At 45.9% G+C, this 21,097-nt stretch overlaps 1 protein-coding gene across 2 annotated transcripts in view; it reads left to right on the top strand.

Moving 5' to 3' along the window:
• Nucleotides 1-5,591: 5,591 nt before the first annotated feature.
• Nucleotides 5,592-21,097, top strand: part of KDM2A (lysine demethylase 2A) — a 75,984-nt gene continuing 60,478 nt past the window's right edge. Inside the window, exons 1-3 of one of the 2 annotated variants that reach the window (XM_030561039.1) lie at nt 5,592-5,667; nt 6,453-6,480; nt 9,514-9,618. In XM_030561039.1, coding sequence (XP_030416899.1) covers nt 5,648-5,667; nt 6,453-6,480; nt 9,514-9,618 — 153 coding nt within the window. In that variant the 5' untranslated portion in view covers nt 5,592-5,647. Of the gene's footprint in view, nt 5,668-6,452; nt 6,481-9,513; nt 9,619-21,097 lie in introns of those variants that run through there. The other variant, XM_030561040.1, reaches the window with a different exon arrangement.

Genomic DNA, 21,097 nt, shown 5'->3' with positions numbered 1-21,097 from the left:
CTAAGGCTGAAAAGGATCCTAATGGGAGCGGGAAAGAATCTGCTGATTGTCCTTCATGTGGGAACAAATGATACGGCTAGATTCTCGCTGGAACGTATAAAGGGAGACTATGCCAGACTGGGAAAGACACTTAAGGAAATCGAGGCTCAGGTGATCTTCAGTGGGATTCTGTGTGTTCCTAGAGAAGGGCAACAAAGGTGTGATAAGATTATGGCGGTCAACAGATGGCATGGTCAGGCAGTGGTGCTATAAGGAGGGCTTTGGGATGTATGGCCACTGGGGTATAGCATTCATGGACAGAGGACTGTTCTCTCGGGACTGACTTCACCTGAGTAAGGAGGGAAATAGACTTCTAGGATGGAGGCTGGCACAACTGATTAAGAGAGCTTTAAACTAGGAATTTGGGGGAGATGGTTGGGAGATGTCCAGGTAATCTCCATGCTGGAATTCAACATTGAGAGGGAAGAAAACATACTAAGAGAGGATACAGCCATGGGCAGGAGAACGACAAAAGGAAGAAGGGTGGTATAGATACCAGTCTAATTGGTGATACTGGTGGTAGAATGTCTGTGCCTAACAGAGTAAAGAATGTCAGTGAAACCAAATGGCAAAAATTAAGATGTTTGTACACTAATGCGAGGAGCCTGCGTAACAAAATGGAGGAACTAGAGCTACTGGTGCAGGAAGTGAAACCGGATATTATAGGGACAACAGAAATATGGTGGAATAGTAGTTATGACTGGAGTACAGGTATTGAAGGCTATGTGCTGTTTAGGAAAGACAGAAATAAAGGCAAAGGTGGTGGAATAGCATTGTATATCAATGATGAGATAAACTGTAAAGAAATAGGAAGTGATGGAATGGATAAGACAGAATCTGTCTGGGCAAAAATCACATTGGGAAAGAAAGCTACTAGAGCTTCCCCTGAGATAGTGCTTGGGGTGTGCTACAGACTGCCGGGATCTGATCTGGATATGGATAGAGACCTCTTTAATATTTTTAATGAAGTAAACGCTAATGGGAATCATGGGAGACATTAACTTCCCAGATATAGACTGTAGGACAAGTGCTAGTAATAATAATAGGGCTCAGATTTTTCTGGATGTGATAGCTGATGGATTTCTTCACCAAGTAGTTGAAGAACCAACAAGAGGGGATGCCATTTTAGATTTGGTTTTGGTGAGTAGTGAGAACCTCATAGAAGAAATGGTTGTAGGGGACAACATTGGTTCGAGTGATCATGAGCTAATTCAGTTCAAACTAGATGGAAGGATAAACAAAAATAGATCTGGGACTAGGGTTTTTTATTTCAAAAGGGCTAACTTTAAAGAATTAAGGAAATTAGTTAGGGAAGTGGATTGGACTGAAGAACTTGTGGATCTAAAGGCAGAGGAGACCTGGAATTACTTCAAGTCAAAGTTGCAGAAACTATCAGAAGCCTGCATCCCAAGAAAGGGGAAAAAATAATAGGCAGGAGTTGTAGAACAAGCTGGATTAGCAAGCATCTCAGAGAGGTGATTAAGAAAAAGCAGAAAGCCTACAAGGAGTGGAAGATGGGAGGGATTAGCAAGGAAAGGTACCTTACTGAAGTCAGAACATGTAAGGATAAAGTGAGAAAGGCCAAAAGCAATGTAGAGTTGGACCTTGCAAAGGGAATTAAAACCAATATAAATTTATAAATTTATAGCCATATAAATAAGAAGAAAACAAAGAACAAGTGAGACCGCTAAACACTGAGGATGGAATGGAGGTTAAGGATAATCTAGGCATGGCCCAATATCTAAACAAATACTTTCCCTCAGTCTTTAATGAGGAGCTTAGAGATAATGGTAGGATGACAAATGGAAATGAGGCTATGGAGGTAGATATTACCACATCCGAGGTAGAAGCCAAATTCGAACAGCTTAATGGGACTAAATCGGAGGGCCCAGATAATCTTCATCCAAGAATATTAAAGGAACTGGCACATGAATTTGCAAGCCCATTAGCAAGAATTTTTAATGAATCAGTAAACTCAGCGGTTGTACCGTACGACTGGAGAATTGCTAACATAGTTCCTATTTTTAAGAAAGGGGAAAAAAGTGATCCGAGTAACTATAGGCCTGTTAGTTTGACATCTGTAGTATGTAAGGTCTTGGAAAAAATGTTGAAGGAGAAAGTAGTTAAGGACATTGAGGTCAATGGTAATTGGGACAAAATACAACATGGTTTTACAAAAGGCAGATCATGCCAAACCAACCTGATCTCCTTCTTTGAAAAGGTAATAGATTTTTTAGACAAAGGAAACACAGTGGATCTAATTTACCTCAGTTTCAGTAAGGCATTTGATATGGTTCCAGATGGGGAATTATTAGTTAAATTGGAAAAGATGGGGATCAATATGAAAATTGAAAGGCGGATAAGGAACTGGTTAAAGGGGAGACTACAACGGGTCGTACTGAAAGGTGAACTGTCAGGCTGGAAGGAGGTTACTAGTGGAGTTCCTCAGGGATCAGTTTTGGGACCAATGTTATTTAATCTTTTTATTACTGACGGCACAAAAAGTGGGAATGTGATAATAAAGTTTGTGGATGACACAAAGCTGGGAGGTATTGCTATCATACAGGAAGATCTGGATGACCTTGTAAACTGGAGTAATAGTAACAGGATGAAATTTAATAGTGAAAAGTTCAAGGTCATGCATTTAGGGAGTAATAACAAGAATTTTAGTTATAAATTGGAGACACATCAGTTGGAAGTAACAGAGGAGGAGAAGGACCTCGGAGTTTGGTTGATCACAGGATGACTATGAGCTGCCAATGTGATATGGCCATTAAAAAAGCTAATGTGGTTTTAGGATGCATCAGGCGAGGTATTTCCAGTAGAGATAAGGAGGAGTTAGTACCATTATACAAGGCACTGGTGAGACCTCATCTGGAATACTGTGTGCAGTTCTAGTCTCCCATGTTTAAGAAGGATGAATTCAAACTGGAAGAGGTACAGAGAAGGGCTACTAGGATGATCTGAGGAATGGAAACCCTATCTTATGAAAGGAGACTCAAAGAGCTTGGCTTGTTTAGCCTAACCAAAAGAAGGTTGAGGGGGGATATGATTGCTCTTTATAAATATATCAGAGGGATAAATATTAGGGAGGGAGAGGAAATATTTAAGCTTAGTACCAATGGGGACACAAGAACAAATGGATATAAACTGGACCCTAGGAAGTTTAGACTTGAAATTAGACGAAGGTTTCTAACCATTAGAGTAGTGAAATTCTGGAACAGTCTTCCAAGGGGAGTAGTGGGGGCAAAAGACATATCTGGCTTTAAAACTAAACTTGATAAATTTATGGAGGGGATGGTATGATGGGATAGCCTAATTTTGGCAATTAATTTAGCAACTGATCTTTGATTATCAGCAGGTAAGTATGCCCAGTGGTCTGTGATGGGATGTTAGATGGAGTGGGATCTGAGTTACTACAGAAAATTCTTTCCTGGGTTCTGGCTGGTGGGTCTTGCCCACATGCTCAGAGTTTAACTCAGTGGTCCCCAACGTGGTGCCCGCCGGGGCATATATGTGCGCCCGCCTAGTGTCCAGCAGGGGAGAGAAGCCGCGGCCCTGTGCCTGCCGGGGACAGAGAACTCCAGGGCTGCAGGCTGTGAGTGCCGGTGTTCTCGGTCCCTGGTAGGTGTGAGGCCATGGCTTAAGCCAGAGAGAAGCCATGGCCCCGCGCCTGCCGGGGACAGAGATCTCTGGGGCTGCAGACGTCAGTGTTCTCTGTGCTTGAGACTTCTCTCCGGCCTCTCTCTTCTCTCTGGATTCATATATTATGTTATATTAAATATGATGTTTTTCATATTATTTAATGTACAAATACAAAATAAGCCTTGAAAAACTGTTGGCACCCGCCACACTCTTCTGAAAACTTGAATGTGCTACTGGCCACAGAAAGGTTGGGGACCACTGGTTTAACTGATTACCATATTTGGGGTCGGGAAGGAATTCCTCCAACGCAGATTGGCAGAGGCCCTGGAGGTTTTTCGCCTTCCTCTGCAGCATGGGGCACGGGTCACTTGCTGGAGGATTCTCTGCAGCTTGAGGTCTTCAAACCGCAATTTGAGGACTTCAATAACTCAGACATAGGTTAGAGGTTTGTTACAGGAGTGGGTGGGTGAGATTCTATGGCCTGCATTGTGCAGGAGGTCAGATTAGATGATCATAATGGTCCTTTCTGACCTTAATTAAAGTCTATGAGTCTATGAGCTGGGAATAAAACCCAGGCACCAGATCAGTGCTCTGCTCATGGCCTCTCTGCACCAGTTACACATGGTCACATTTTCAAGGTTTATTTGCAACAACTAGTAACTCTAGTTCTGTTATTTTCTCATGAGAGCTGAGATTCTGATGAACAAGAAAGCAGATTGGGAGACTTACTGGTTTCCTGTCCCAGCTCCAACTAGCCCTAGGCAAGGAGTGAGATGGGAAAACTATTCCTACATGGGTGCCTTCGGGGTGTGGGGTTGGAATCTGAGAGGGCAGACGGGATGATACAGCGTGACCTCCATGCCAGCATCTAGGAAGGGGGAGTGATACTGTGTTTATCTCCAGAGCTCTAGAGGGAAGGGTCTCAGAGGTGTTCTACTGTGTGTGCCCCCACAACTGTGCGGGGAGCAGGGTCTGCAGGGATTATACTGTGGACACCCTAGGGCTTTGTGGGGAATGGTCTTTGGGGGATTATTCTGTGGACATTCTTAAGGCTCTGTGGGGAAATTTCTTTAGTGGGAATTATACTGTAGGCACTTCCATGGTTGTTTAGAGAGGAGTCTTGGGGGTGATATGCTGTATGCCCCCAAGGCTTTGTAGGGAGGGGTCTCAGGGCCACCCAGTGTTCTGTGGGAATGGGTCTTTGGGATGGGTATATCCCATTCACCCTCAGGGATCTGTACAAATAGGTGTCTGAAGAATTATAGAGTGTGTCCCCAGAGCTGTGTGTGGGTCACACTGGGGGAGTACTCAAGCTGTGTGGGGAGACCTAGGGGAGTCACATGGCTATTTGGGGAGCACTGGGGAAATCCCATAACTATGTGGAGAGGCGTGCTGGATTTCACTCCGGGGTGCCCCAAGTCTGTGCGGGGAAGATGAGGGGGTCACACTAGAGAGCCTTGTGGCTGGGGGGGGTCACACTGAGGGTGCCCTGTGGCTGTGAGAGGAGGCGTGGGCGGTCACACTAACAGTGCCTCTAGCTCTAGTCCACTCTCCCTCCGCTGTCACCCGCTGTGCGTTTTCTGAGCCCTTTCAAATTAGACAGCTATTACTACTACGCATGCGCACGGGTTCCCGGGCAGATTAAGTTGAGACCCAAGACCAGACCCGGACTCGTGGCGTACCTTTTGCGCCTGCGCCAAAATACGGCTGCGAGATGGAGCCAAAGCCCCTGCGCCGGCGTTCTCGGCAGGAGGACGTGAGCTTCGTGCGCGTGCGCCGCGTGGGAATGCCCGTAGCGCTCTTGTTGCCGAGGGAGGGAGGTCGCTGCGCGTGCGCGGCCAGGGGAACGGCGTGCGCGGAACAGGAGGGAGGGAGGAAGCCGCTTGGGAGGAGGTCGCGGTCGCGCAGGCGCAGTGTAGCGGCCGGGTTGCTCCTGTGTGTATGTGAGTCTGACGGGTTCAAAATGGCGGCGACTGCTCCTGTGTGAGGAGGGGAAGCGAGTTCGGGGGGGTGGGGATGGCAGCGGGGTGCCGAGCACGCCGGCGCTGAGGCAGAGCTGGGCAGGGCAACGGGGCGCTGGGGACGCTCGGCTTTGGGGTGCCGGGTCTGGGCGGGGAAGCGGCGGCGGCGGCGGCCGGGGGCAAGTTGGGGAGCGGGGGGAGGGATTAGGGGCGAGTTAGGGGAGGGGTACCCTCAGAGTGACTCCCTCATACACTAGGGCACCCCTAGTGTAACCTCCCTTGGGGTGAGTTTAGGGGGATATTTGAGGTGGGGTGGATTTGAGGGGATGGGGCAGGGGATTTGAGATAGGTATGGGGTGAGTTAGAGGGTGAGGTGGGTGGAGATTGGAGGTAGGGTGACGGGGTGGGGTAGGGGATTTGGGGCCGGGGGCTGGGGTGAGTTAGGGGGTGGGTGGAGATTGGAGGTGGGTTGATATAGGAGGTGGGGGGCTGGGGTGAGTTGGGGCTTGGTGAGGTGGGGCTTAGTGGGGGTTGATTTGGGAGTGGGGTGACTCCCCCGGGGCATTGCCTGTAACTGGCTGTGAGTCTGCTCACTGGGTGTGTGAGGATTTTATTGGGGAGTTAAAAGGGTGAGAGTTGCAGACACCCTGAGAGTGTCCTGACCCCCTTCTACGAGCAGAGCTGTTTTCCTGGGACTTGCCATCCCTTCTGGATACTAGGATCTTCTGAGCACCCAAGACGAAGACAGCCATGCGTGGGATTTAATTTCTCCTCTCTTTATTTTTTTGAATCTTTTTTCATCCCTAGAAAAGGACAAAGGAGAAGAAGAGACCTGGTGAGAGACTTGATTTTCTTCATATCCCCTTGCTTTTGCTAAATCTAGTGACCTCTCCAGTGTCCAGAGTCTCCCTCCTCCTCGGTCCCTCTAACTTTATGTAACTCAGTGAACCACACATTTTATTGTGGCTTCTTAGCAGCAGCCAGTCACTGGCATTCTCCTTTGCCTTTCTCCTCAGAGATGAGCTGGGATTTGTATGTGGCCATTGTTTGATCTCTTTGCTATATTGCACTGTTCTCATTTATTTCATGTTTTTTAAAAATATTTTTGAAGAGAGAGAGCAGGGCACTGGTGGGGTGAGGGAAGAGGTTGGTTTTATCCCTGAGGTAGGAAGAAAGAGTTGATGGGATTTCTTTCCTTCTTGTGTTTTACTACTCTTAAATACAAAACTTTGTAAGGGGTTTTTCCCTGACTCCTGAAGAGGGAGGTTAGGTTAAGACTTCTTGTTCTTAGCAAGTCATCTGACATCCGTCAGACTTCTGTTTTAATAATTTGTGCAATTTAAAGTGAGTTCTGTGTTACTGAAGGATGCTGGATTGACAGCTCCCTAGAGACTGACTGAATGTCTTCTCAGTACAGCCAAACCACAGCAGCAGCCATGCTATCTCCTTTCACTAACCCAACCAGCTGACTCTCTGCCCAGGCCCAAGATCACTTCTAAGAGGAGTGGAGAGTTAAGTCTGTAGGCCAATATCTGAACTGGCCTTCTCTGATGAGACTGCTAGGGTTGGGGGCCTGTTAGACCACAACTACGCTATGTAATTTACCATGTGTTGTGGCACTGTGTTATGATGTACTGGTTATTATACCATAGCTTGTCTGTGTACATGAGAAAAAAACCTGTTTGACTATGTTATTAGACCATGCTCAATCCATGTAAACTGTCTATAACAGTGATTCTCAAACTGTGGGTTGGGACCCCAAAGTGGACCACAACCTCATTTTAATGGGGTCACCAGTGCTGCCTTAGACTTGTTGGGGCCCAGGGCCAAAGCCAATGTTTGAGCCCTATTGCCCAGGGTTGAAGCGAAAGTCCGAGGGCTTTCACCCTGGGCAGCAGGGCTCAGGTTACAGGCTCCCTGGGCTTCAGCTTTGGCCCCCCTGCTCGGGTCGATGGGGCTTGGGCTTTGGCCTACCGGGGTGGTGGGGCGTGGGCGGACTTAGGCTTTGGTCCCCACTCCTGGTCTTTTAGTAATTTTTGTTGTCAGAAGGGGATCGCGGTGCAATGAAGTTTGAGAACTCCTGGTCTATAATAAACTTTAAGTAACTGGTGGTAGCAGTGGCAGAAGAGCTAGTATAAACAGAGCAGTGGCACTTTAACTACTATGTTGTCTGATCTTGCTCATTATGGGTAGATATGACTTGGTGGTGAAAACATCAGTTGCTGCTTGAGCTCTTTTTATGCTATCACTCCTATTGCTACCAACCATGGGAGATTTCCCCAAACAGCCTAGGGAAGACAAGGCCATAAAGATCGGGTGTTTTAACGTAGTTATAATACAGCATTATCTTGTCCATATAAAAAAGATCAAACAGTATTGTATCAGAGCACCTCCATGTGATAGCGCTACACTAAGGCGAATTCTGAGCTGTGGAATCGTCCACACTGGAGTCAGTCATGTTATCCACAAGTATGTTGAAATACTGTTAAAAGAGTTTCTGCGTGTTTTCCCTGACAAGAGTCCATGTGGATTTGTTGTTGAAGGGTAGGGGGCAGCTGCAGAGAACCACATTACAAACTATCAAGAGGAGGAGTCTACAGCATGATTTAGGAGACATGCTTCTCGGGGAAAACCATGCTAAAATCCTGCTGCCACCAAATATGTTTACGTATACATTTGAAGCCAGTATGGTTCTGATCCCAAAGTGGAATGGCTTAATGATGACTCTAATGAGGAGGCATCTCCCTGAACTGAGAATATGAACTCACTTCACATAGACCAGAAAATGATAGTGACTCCAGAGTGCTAGTCACCTGGGGCCAAGCTAGAACCCCAAGGAGTTAATGGAGAAAGGAGAACATAAGAATGGCTATGCTAGGCAATTTCAAGTGATCCGTCCTCTGTCATCCAGTTCCGGCTTCTGGAAGTTGAAGGTTTATGGATACTCAGAGCGTGGGGTTGTGTCCCTGACCATCTTGACTAATAACCATTGATTGGACCTAACCTACATGAACTTTTCTAATTATTTTCTGAACCCAGTTATACTTTTTGCTTTCACAACATCCCCTTGCAGTGAGTTCCTCAGGTTGACTGTGTGTTTTGTGAAAAAATACTTCCTTTTGTTTTGAACCTGCTGCCTATTAATTTCATCAGGTGACCCCCTAGTTTTTGCTTTGTAAAGGAGTAAATATTAGCTTTCTCTCACCATGATTTTATAGACCATGAGTATATCCTCACTTTGTCATCTCTTTTCTAAGATGAGCTGTGCCAGTCTTTTTAATGTTTCCTCATATGGAAGCTGTTCCATACACCTAATGATTGTTGTTGCCCTTCTCTGTATGTTTTTTTCCAGTTCTAATACAGTTTTTTGAGATGCGGTGACCAGAACTGCATGCAGTATTCAAGGTGTGGGCATACCATGGGTTTATATAGTGGCATTATATCTTCTGTTTTACGAAAGGGATATATAATAATAGTTCCTAACATGTTAGCTTTTTTGATTGCTGCTGCATATTGAGTGGTTGTTTTCAGAGAACTATCTATGATGACTCTAAGATCTTTCTAAAGTAGTAATAGCTAATTTATACCCCATCATTCTGCATGTATAGTTGGGATTATTTTCCAACGTTCATTACTTTGCACTTATCAGCATTGAATTTCACTTCCCATTTTGTTATCCAGTTGCCCAGTTCAGTGAGATCCCTTTGTAACTATTTGCAGGAGCTAGCCTGTTGCTGTTCTGTGGCCTCTGTACATAGTATTTCACAATGTTACAGTATCATTCACGTACGAATGAATAAATGAAGGCTTAAAGGAGTGTTTCTAATATCTGTGTGCAATCTTTCACTGTTTCATTCTGGTTACTAAGGAGGAAGAGGAGGAAGACAGTAGCCCCGGCGTATCCTTCTCACTCTCTTCAGAAGAGTCAGAGATGGAGCCTGAGGAAGAGAGGATTCGTTACAGCCAAAGATTGGTCAGTATTCACTTTTACCCATCAAATTCTCACTATTAGTCTCTTTATTTGCCTTTCAACACCCAAAAAACTCCCTGGCTTTATAGTCGGAGCAGGCTTGTCACCATCCCATGTAGCAATGAGACTAGCATCTCCAGCTTATACAATGAAGTGTATAATAACTTAGGCGGGCAGTCAATCAGATCATTTGATGCCTCCAGTTCACATCATACAAGTATGTCTTATTATGGGGGAACATAACTATGGTTGTTACCAGCCCAATACATGGCTATTTAGGCTTCAAAAATGGAGAAGTCACAGGTCAAAGAATATGCTTTCAGACAAAAGAAACTGGTATAATTGTTACTTGTGACAAAACAGGCATCTCTTAGTATTTGGGGCAGATAGGGAGAGGAGGAGTTGGGATGCTGTGTACGTTAAACTGGGGTGGTTTTCTGTTGGCATTCCATTGGCCCAGATCTGACTTGAGTATACTTTCAACCTGCAACTGTCAACATTTAAAACACTACAGCAGCACAGCTGCACCATTATAGAGCTTCATTATAGAGGCTGTACTACAACAACAGGAGGTGCTTCTCCTTTCACTTAGTCATCCACCTCCTTGAGTCGACAGAAGAATTCTTCTGTCAACTTAGCACTATCTACACCAGGCTTAGGTTGGCATAGCTGCAGCCCTGAGAGACATAGCTATGCCAATGTACTTTTTCAGTGTAGACCAGCCTGAAGGAAATAGGCTTTACACTGAAGTTAGTTGGAACTGGTGGTGTGTGGTTGTCTTATTTTAGTATTCATGCTCCAGAGGCCAGATCTACACTAGGAAAGTAGGTCGCTATAACTACGTTGCTCAGAGATGTGAAAACACAACACCCCTGAGTGACACGGATAAATTGACCTAACCTCTAGTGTGGAGAGTGCTGAATTAATGGGAGAATTCTCCCATCAACATAGCTCTCATCTCCTGTACAGGTGGAGTATCTGCACTGAGAGGCAAATCCCTTCCATTGGCATAGGTAGCATCTTCTCTGTAGTGCCACAGCAGCACAGCTGCAGCATTTTAAGTCTAGATCTTCCCTTAGAGAGTCTGAGATTTTATTAATGGTGTCTGTGTCTGGGACAGAGTTCCCATCAAGAGAAAAGAAAAAAAGCTGGTGTTTTCTTTCATTCCCACTTCTTGGAGAAGTCATGTTAAGCTGCATGGTCAGCTTGGTCTCTCTGCCCTAACCCTCAGGCTTGTGACTACTGCAATTAAATCTTTATCCTTTAATGCTTTGAAATAAAATCAGTTGGCATGAAGTCTAATGAAGTGGTGCACTGATCTCTAGGATTAGGTTTCCCAGAGAGGGGGAGCAGTCACTTTCCTTGTCATCTAATCAATTGCTACTTCTGTGCCTTAACAGCCTACAGAGAGCATGCTGGAGAGTTGTAACTAGTTCTCACCTTGTAAAGGTGAGGTAGCAGTTGTAATCTCTAGAGTAACTGGTTTCACTCCAACTAAAGAATTTGTTCCTAAAAGGAAGGAGAAGTTAGTAGTGCCATGTTTCATCTTGACTTAATGATAAATCTCTAGTTTGGGGACTGTGTATGGCAGGGGATAGTGTCTGCATCTTAAATTTTGTGGATATAATCTTCAGGATAAACATCTGGTGCAGAAAACATCTTAGTGAAAGACGCACGTTCTTCATACTTCCAGCCCATTATGGCTTCTGTGGGAAACTGAAGTAACTGCTACAGGCTGTACAGTTGTCATTGTTTGCCAGCCATACCTGTTAAAAATGGCTGTAGTCATCAAACTTAAAATTACCATGAACTATGGGCTCTTTTACCTATAGCTGTAGTAGTATTGGTGGTTTAGCTCCAACAAAATGTTATGAGCTGAATAAACAGCAGTGTTGAACGAAGTTCAGACCACAGGAGAAAGGGTATGGTTGGGGATTAGAGCAGAGGACCGAGTCATAAGCTTGTTCTATACCTGGTTTTGTTGGTCTTCCTGTGGCCTTGGGGTAAGTTAAGTGTAGCAGAAACCTCAGTGAAAGTTTTGCCAAAAAAATCACACCCACAACCAACATAGCTAGGTGAGCAAAAACCCTAGTGTAGATGCAGCTATACCAGCAAAAAGTCCCTATGGCTTATTTTACCACTATGGCTTATTCTGATAGCGTTAACTGACTTAAGCAAAACGAGTTATTTTGCTGGCATAAGCTGCCTCCACTGGAGGGGGTGGCTTGTGTAGCTCTACAGGGAGATCTGTCACATAAGGGTCATGATGTTTAATTTATTAACGTTTTGTAAATGTCTGCTGCTTTCTTCTCTGTAGCAACTTCCAATTTACCACGCTACCACCTTAGGAATGGGGTGGCAATGAAGCTCAAATAATCTCCTCTGCTAAAAATGATCAGTGGTTGAAGATCTGTTGGGGTCTACTCTTAAGTGCCAGCATCAACTATTTAACATCTTGAGATGAATGGGCTGGAAAAGTAATTCTCCTAGCCTAGGGGTTCTCAAACTGGGGGTCGTGACCCTTCAGGGGCTCACGAGGAGTCAGCCCCCATGCGTGCCAGGGTTTTGGCTGTGAGTCATGTGCAGGGCTGACAGTCCTAGCCCTTCAGAGCTACGTGGCCATGCACCCGGCTCTATAGGCAGCGCTGCCCCCAGCAGCAGTAAAGGTGGCATGGTATGGAGGGGAGGAGGAGTCACTTTTTTGGGCCAATCATCACAGTCTGAAATATTTTCAGAGGGTATCCTAGCAAAAACAGAGTTTGAGAGCCACTGTTCTAGCTAATGTTTCGGGCTGTAACAGACTCAAGAAGACTGAACTTCATCAGTTAACTTTACAGATAAAACCAGAATGTGATCATGGCTGCAAAGAAGTCTAGAAACTCTTCTAAATGCAAGCTTTGATTCTGAAGAGTCCGAGAGCATATCTGTGCTACAGCAGCACAGCTACAATGCTAGAGCACCATAGTATAAATGCTTTCTACATTGATGGAAGGGGGTTTTCCATTGCTCTAGTTAATCCGCTTCTCTGGGAAGTAGTACCTAGGTCGATGGAAGAATGCTTCTTTAACCTAGTTGTGTCTACAGTTTGGACAGGTTGACCTAACTACATTGCACAGGACACACAATTTTTCACAGCCCTGAGTGGTGGGGGTAGGTTGATGTAACTATAGCGCACAGGGAGCTCAATTTTTCACAAATGCTGAGCCGTGTAGGTGAGTCCCTCTAATTTTTAGGTGTAGACCAGGCCTGAATGTATTGGAGTGAGCGACACCAAGTGGAAGTCAAGTCTACGGGTCAGGCATTTGACCACCGTGGAGACTGAACTTCCCACTTGGCACCTGCATGGCCATGCCGGCAGGAATAGCAGTGTGAGTAGGAAGCATGAACTGCAGATGTTTAGGCTCTACTTATGAAGAATGAACTGAAAAACTCATTCTCCTGCGGCTGTCAATCCAATACTTTTCATAGTCAAAGACACCACTTAGTTCCGTTTTCATGCAGACATGTACAGATGGACATTGTAGGGAGTGCATGAGTTAAGGCTTTCCAGTTAGTTGTCTGGCCATTTTGAAGAGTCTGATTTGTCATATTGCATCAGGATATTGGTCCAACTAGTCAAGGATCATGTCTTCAGCAGCAACCAGTATCTGATGCTTCAGATGGAAATTAAAACCCTTTCCATATTGCACTTGGCCACTTGTAGAGTGCTTTACAAGAGGAAGATTCCTCTGTGATCATTTTACTGGCTGAAACATGAGACTTTATTACCCTTGCATCACTATCTGAGTTCACAGAACCACAAATGTGTTTAGTTATCATGTTGTGCTCTCCCAATGCTCTACTTGTCTCCATGGTCCCTTCTGATAGTGAGTTCTACAGTCTGTCCTGGAGAAAAATGGATCTAGTTTGAAAAGCTACTGACCCTTACTCTTGTGGTATGGAACCAAGGTATTGTTAGTTCTGGAGATTCTTTTCCCATCAGTGGAGCATCATTGGTTTCAATGCACAAGAGCAAACTAATCCCAGCTTCCCACATCAGTTTGGTTAGATTCAACTATACTTTTAAATAGCATTGGTATAAAAAGAATTTCTGTGCTGGCTAATAATTTATAGCAGTGAAAGGGGAATTCAGTCTCCAAGGCCTACTCAGATCTTGTCTTCTCTGATGTCGGTAAGAGCATGGGATGGTAATTGTAGTTTTAATAGTGTAAAAATGTTCCACTGGAAACACAAGCATTGTTTTATGTATACTGTCAGAACCAAATAGTCATTGGTGGGAGCTATATGCAGTTGGTACTAGAAGGGTGGATTAGAACCAATGTGTGAAAGACTGCATATTCTTAATCCTTTCAGCAATCTAGGGATGCGGGGTAGGGGGTGAATATTTGAATCACAGGAATAAGAAGTCTCACCCTCTCATTAGTCAGTGGAATTCAAAACGTTATCCATATACACACAAATTAAGACTTGCAAGACCCTTGAGAGAGAAATTAGGGATTATTTCACCCACCACTGAAACTGTTTTACAGCCATTCATTAATGAAGTTTAAGTTAGGAAATGAAGAGCAATAACATTGTATCTAGTCAAAGCAGTTTGACTAGAATGTAGAGCAATGAACTGTCATTACCTTAACTGGAAATTTTGCATGTCACTGGATCTTTTATATTGTCAAGTAATCAGGGCCAAGGGTCTTTGTCGCAGACTATCTCTTTGTGTTTGTACATAGTGTAACACGATGAGTGCCTTGATTGCTGATTGGGACCTCTGGACCCTACCGCAATACCTGTAATCTGAAAGGCTGCATTTCCTTTTGTACATTGTACACATCCCATACTGGCTGTTTTGTCATAGTAGAAATGCCTCCTATTGAATCACTGATACTGCTTCCCACCTTCTCTTCTCCTACTGACCCTAGGTGTTCTTGGAGGTCTCCCATTTCATTACTGCCTTGGCCTGGCCTCTGACTAGATCCACATGTGAAATCTGCATATGCTCTGCATGAGAGAAACTGTGTGTGGCCGCAGTATCCCTCCAGGCACTAGTTGATATGCTTTACAGTGTGTGGAGTCATAGGATAAGGGAAGGTGCTTAACCACAATTCCTGACACTGACCTCCATCATGGTGTAGGAAGGATCATAGTCTGTGTTTTGGGGAAGCACTCAAGGCACGTGAGAGACAGACTTTTCTCTAGGAAAATGCCATTTGCAGCAGAGTAAAACGTACGAGTATAGTAAGTTTTATACTTCCTGGTTTTGAGTAGCAGTGAAGCTGGCTAGACCGCTGTAACTCAGAATGCTGTGCTGGGAGTTGGGAGCAGGAAAAACAGCAAAATCTTACTGCACCCCAAAGCACTGCATGGTGGGGTGGGGAGAGGCAACAGAAATGGAAGAGTGGGCACAACCCCAACTTTTTTTCTTTCTGAGGCTCCTGAAACATGCTATTAAAAACTCCACGGCCCACCTGTGCCACAATAACTGGTTTTCTGCATATAAAAGCCAGAGCTGGCATTAATGGGTAGCAAGCAGGGCAGTTTCCCAGGGTGCCATGCCACAGAGGGCACTGCAAAGCTAAGCTGCTCAGCTTCTGCTTCCGCCCCAGGTGGTGGGGATCAGGGCCCCAGGCTTCAGCCCCATACAGTGAGACTTCAGTTTTCTGCCCTGGACCCCAGCAAAGCCAACACTGGTCCTGTTTGGTGGACTCCCTGAAACCTGCTTGCAGCCCCCAAGTGGTCCTGGACCCTTTGAGAACCACTGCTCTACAGCAATCATAGATATAGGGAATTAAGGGTGGGCAGGGCCTGTCGCTCTAAGGGTATGTCTATGCTACCTAACAGATTGGGTGTGGGGCGGGGGGGGTCAATTTATCACATCTGGACTAGATGTGATAAATCAACCCTGAGCACTCTCCTGTCAACTCCTGTACTCCTCCACTGTGAGAGGCACAGGTGGAGTCGATGGGGGAGCGGCAGCAGTCAACTCACTGCAGTGAAGGCATCATACTAAGTTGATCTAAGTACGTCGACTTCAGCTACGTTAGTGGTGTAGCTGAAATTACGTAACTTAGATCAATCTCTCCTCCTCCTTAGACCAGGCTTCTGTCATTTGAAGGTTCTAAATTGATCATATATAGGCTAGCATCAAAATATAAGCCCCAATGGGTAGGAAGCCAAGTAGCCCGTGGCTTCCTAGCAGTGAGGGATGTTGGGGTGATCCTTCAGAATAATTTCTAGGGCTTCTGTTAGCCTAAGGGTCTCTTGTATTGGCCTGTACCAAGTATTAATAGCTAGCAATTAACTTCAGATTTCAAAGTGCTTTACAAAAGAGATCAGTGTCATGGATAGTAGCACTTCAAGTCCTGATCCCAGTTATTCAAGTGCTTGCAGCTATGGCTGTTGGGGTGGAGGGTGGCTTTGATTGCTGAGTGCATGCAGCTGTGGGTGCTTGGGGGTGAGAGGTGCCAAATATACTTGCCTGTGAATCTGGAAGGGTTGCATTCACCCCATATTCATATTCTAGGACTGCCTCCCAGTTTGGGAACAGATGCTCTGTGAGCGCCTTTCTTGACAGGCTGTGCTTTGCTAAATTACCTAAGAGGACCAACTAAAGTGGTTCTCCAGCAAACTAGGTGAAACCTTGTGTGTCTGAATGCTCTTCAGCTCTAATGTGATCACAGCTGCTAAACACACCTTACTTTCCTAGTCTGGACAGAACTTGTGAGACTAATCACTTCAATCAACTCACTCCTCCCGTTGGCCTCAAAAAATGGGTTTCAGGCTCACTTTGCTAACAATGTGTGAGCAGCAAACTATCTTGTCTTGTAGAGACTGCTCATGTTTAGCCCCAAACTTAGTTTTTGGGCATATTTTTAATGGAACCTATCATCAGTAGAAACGGTTACTTGGAATGCTCTGAAATGTCAGTGGAACAGTTATGTTAAAAAAGCACTTCCCTGCAGCATTTACATCCTAAACATAGCAGCCTTGTGCTACCACATGAGAGAATTTGAAGGAAAAAGACTAAAATGTGACTCAGGTGTGTTCATTTTCTCTCAGCTGAGATATGCAGGAGATAAATGCCTTTAAAACAAACATTTAAAAGGCTGATTTGCTCTTAATTATTTAACACAGCTGTTTTTAAAAGCTGACTATCCCTTTAACATGATTTGTAAGCTGCAGTGCTGATGGTGCTGAAGAGACTAGTAGTACAGCAGATAAGCACTTTCAGTTGCCTGTCGGATACTAAACAAAATTTGCAAGTAGCATCGATATTTCCTCTTAATGAGCATGAATATTTTTATGGGGTTATCACTGCTGGAGATGTTGCTAACTCCTTAGGATACCTATTCTTCCCCACTGGCTTTTTGTTCACTAATCCTTTTTTGTTAGTCCCAACTCTGGGTCTGCAGTTCAACAGGTGCTCCTTTGGGACAGTACTCCATGTGATGGGGCAGTGGCACCGTGTTTAGAGGAAAAACAAAAAGTCTTACCTCAGACTGAATTAGGTTATTGTCTGTGCAAACATTTGGGGCAATTGCTCGCTGCCATTGGGGAAAGCTGTTAGTACTCCTGATGCACAGACCAGATTTGCTGATTCCAGTGAAGGAGAGGACATGGATAAGCTTAGTGGAGGGCTCTAAATGGCTAGTATGAACTCTGAAAGTTAATTCAGTGGCTGTTGTTGACCTTTCAGTTCATTGGCTTTCGGAATTATGCAGTCATTGTTTTGTTTGGATTTGTAGTTAAATCCTGTGATCATATGACGATGCCCAGAGATAACTCATCACTGTGAAAGAGAAGAAAGTTAAGGATCTGAGAGACCTGCCATAATCAGTGTTGTGTATGTGCAATAACAGGGGTGAGCAAACTTCTTGGCCTGAGGGCCACATCTGCGTAGGGAAATTGCATGCAGGGCCATGAATGTAGGGCAGGAGGTTGAGGTGCAGGGTGTGGGAGGGGGTACAGTGTGCAGGAAGGAGCTCAGAGCAAGGGGTTGGGGCAGAGGAGTGGTGTGGAGTGTAAGGGGGGCTCAGGGAAGAGAGTTGGGGTGCAGGAGGGGGTGCAGTGTGCAGGAAGGGGCTCAGGACAGGGGGTTGGGCACAGGAGGGGTGCGGCAAGGGGTTCAAGGCAGGGAGTTGCGCTGCGGGGTGCAAGAGGCGTTCAAGGTGCAGGCTCCGGCCCAGGGCTGCTTATCTGGAATGGCTCCAGGGTGGCAGCAGCATGCAGTGGGGCCAGGGCAGTCTCCCTGCCTGCCCTGGCTCCGTGCTGCTCCCGGAAGCAGCTGGCGCCACGTCCCTGCCTCCTGGAGGGGATGGGGTGAGTAGATGACTCCATGCACAGCCCTTGCCTGTGGGTACCTCCCTCAAAGCTCCCATTGGCTGTGGGTTCCCCGTTCCCGGACAATAGGAGCTGCGAGGGGTGGCAGGGATGTGGTGCCAGCTGCTTCCGGGAGCGGTACAGGGCCTGCAGCACCAGGGGAGAGGCAATCCTGTGGTCCAGATTTGGCCCACGGGCCATAGTTTGCCCACTACACAAATAAGAGCAGAGCTCAGTATTGCCAGGTCTCTAGTATATTAATATAGCACTATTAACCAGTTCCTGATTAGTGTGCTAGGTATTGTGCATAGAAAGTAGTAGATGGCCCCTGCACTGAAAGCTTACAATCTAAATAGATGATTCACTCACATGATGGGAGAAGGAGTATAATGCACAAACAGAGCGTGCCATATAATGGCAGCAAGTGACAGGTTAGTCTTGTGATTATTTTGGGCGTGGATTTAACTAGAAGGGGATCATTTCAATTGATATGAGGCTCTATTAGAGATATGCCTAAAAAACTAACTCTGGGGCTAAAGAAAACAAAAAGGGCCGAGGGGGACAGGGCAAGAGAGAAGAGGATAAGAGGACACTGTAGAGGTGAAGCTGAGGGGAAGACTCTGTGAGGCAGGTGGAGTGGGAAAGTTGGAGCAAACAGCCAATCAGCACGGGGCAGAGAAAGTCCAGTCAAAACTGTAGACAGTTCTCTGAAAGTCCAAAGGTCGCTGCTTTGCCGGCTTCTGCCCCTGCTGACTGGAGTCTCTCCAGCCTCTGATATTTGCCCATTCTCAATACTTCAGAGAAGGAAGACAGGAATAGGAGGCAAGCACCCTAATGCTAAATAGGTTTGAGGGAGAATGAATTAGAATGGATCAAGAGAATCAGCTGGAGTGGAAAGGTGATGTACATAATGAACAAGTGTGAATTGTTATCTGCCTTTGAGGGGAGCATTCAGGGAAAGGCGCAAGGATTTGGAAATGGGATATGGAATTTTTTTCTCTCAGACACTACCAAGTTGGGCCATACTGGAACTGAAAGATGAAAGTGCTTACTTCCCACAACTGTTCAATGGTCTGAGACATGAGTCAGTCTTAGTCCAGTTCCTAATGAAGCAATAGTTACATCGAGAGGAAAGATGGCTGGTTAAGGCACTGGTCTGCAACACTGGAGATCTAGTTCTGTTGATAACTTCTGCTAGAGACGTCTTGCTTGACTATAGGCAAGTTTCTGAATTTCTTTGTACCTCAATCTTACCATCTGCAAAATGGGAATACTAATGGATTTGTCCTAAACACCTCTATATGAGGCATTCGCACAATGAGTGTCAGTCTATAAATGAAACCTAAAACTACTACCACAATTGGGTTCCATCTCAGGAGAGATGCCAAGATCTAGATGGTGCTTAGGAACTGAGAGCTCCCTTCATCCTAGATATGTGGCTTAATCCAGGGCATACATAAGGGGAAGAGTTAGGCTCATAGGCCTGGTCTACACTTGTGGGGGGATCGATCTAAGATTCGCAACTTCGGCTATGAGAATAGCATAGCTGAAGCTGACTTATCTTAGATCAAATTAAAATTACTTCACGTCCTCACGGCGCTGGATCAATAGACGCAGCTCCCCCGTCGACTTTACTTCCACCTCTCGCACTGCTGGAGCTCAGCAGTCGACGAGAGAGCGATTGGGGATCGATTTATTGCATCTACACTACACACGATAAATCGATCCCTGATAGATCGATCGCTATCCCCCTGATCCAGCAGGTAGTGTAGACGTACCCATAGAAATTCCTTTAGGTTGGTGTATACTCCATATCTCCCTTTTAGCCCTACCCCTGTAACTATGAACAAGGAGACCTTTGAAAGCAGTGGTGAAAAAGGGATAGACTTCATAGCAGCCCACAGCTGCTCATAGCACTTCTGTCAATACCTCAAATGGTTCTGAGAAACTTGGGGATGAAACCTAGCTTGTGACTTGAACATCAGGAGAGAGGGAGTAATGTATATAGGCAGCAGGAAAAGATGCTGAATCCACTTCATTGGATTTCTGTCACCTTCAGCTCTGAAGGCCTCTCTAAGCCCACGTCCACACTACAGTGTAAAATCGATGTTATTAAAATCGATTTTATAAAGCAGGCTTTATAAAATCGATTTTGCGCGTCCACACTAGGGCTACTTACATCGATGTTGAGCGTCCATGTTCCCTGGCGTCCATCTTTTCCCTGAGCGTTGCACTCTGGGTACCTATCCCACAGTTCCTGCACGGGTCCCTGGCCTTTGGAATTATGGGTTACTACCCCAGTGCATGATGGGATCAAAGTCCCCGTCCTGGGTGGTTCTGGGTACAGCCTCCCCCCCCCTTCCTGTAAACGGCACACAGTCAGTTCGCGCTGTTTTTACTGGCTGCAGTGAGGGAAACGCCATTTTGTAGCAAGCATGGATCCAGGTCTGCTCTTGTCCTTGATCGCGAATACTGTAAATACTTCACGCATTGTCGCTCTATCACTGCTGACCCATGATGCAGAAATGCAAGAGAGAATGCTTGAATGCGGGGACGACAGCGATGACGAACTGGAGAACGAGTTTTCTGACACCCCGGGCCCCTGCACGTTGGAGATCCTGACGGTTATGGGTGAGATTCTACCCGTTCCGCGCCGCTTTTGGGCACGGGAAACAAGCACTGACTGGTGGGACCGCATAGTCCTGCAGGTGTGGGACGATTCGCTGTGGCTGCGGAACTTTCGCATGCGTAAGAGCACTTTCTTTGAACTTTGTGACTCGCTTTCTCCTGTCCTGAAGCGGCATAATACCAGGATGAGACCAGCCCTCACAGTGGAAAAGCGAGTGGCAATAGCCATATGGAAGCTTGCAACGCCAGACAGCTACCGGTCAGTCGGGAATCAATTTGGAGTGGGCAAATCTACTGTGGGGGCTGCTGTGCTGGAAGTATCCAAAGCAATCATTAAGCTGCTGCTTCGAAAGGTTGTGACTCTGGGAAACGTGCAGGCCATTGTGGATGGCTTTGCTGCAATGGGATTCCCTAACTGTGGGGGGGCCATAGATGGAACCCATATCCCTATTTTGGCACCGGAACACCAGGGTGCCCAGTACATAAACCGCAAGGGGTACTTCTCGATGGTTCTGCAAGCCCTGGTGGATCACAAGGGACG

This window comes from Gopherus evgoodei, chromosome 4 (genome assembly GCF_007399415.2).
Source record: "Gopherus evgoodei ecotype Sinaloan lineage chromosome 4, rGopEvg1_v1.p, whole genome shotgun sequence".
NCBI classification, from domain to species: domain Eukaryota; kingdom Metazoa; phylum Chordata; order Testudines; family Testudinidae; genus Gopherus; species Gopherus evgoodei.
The sequence above is the reverse complement of the archived record's forward strand: the minus strand, read 5'-3'. Positions and strand labels throughout refer to the sequence as shown.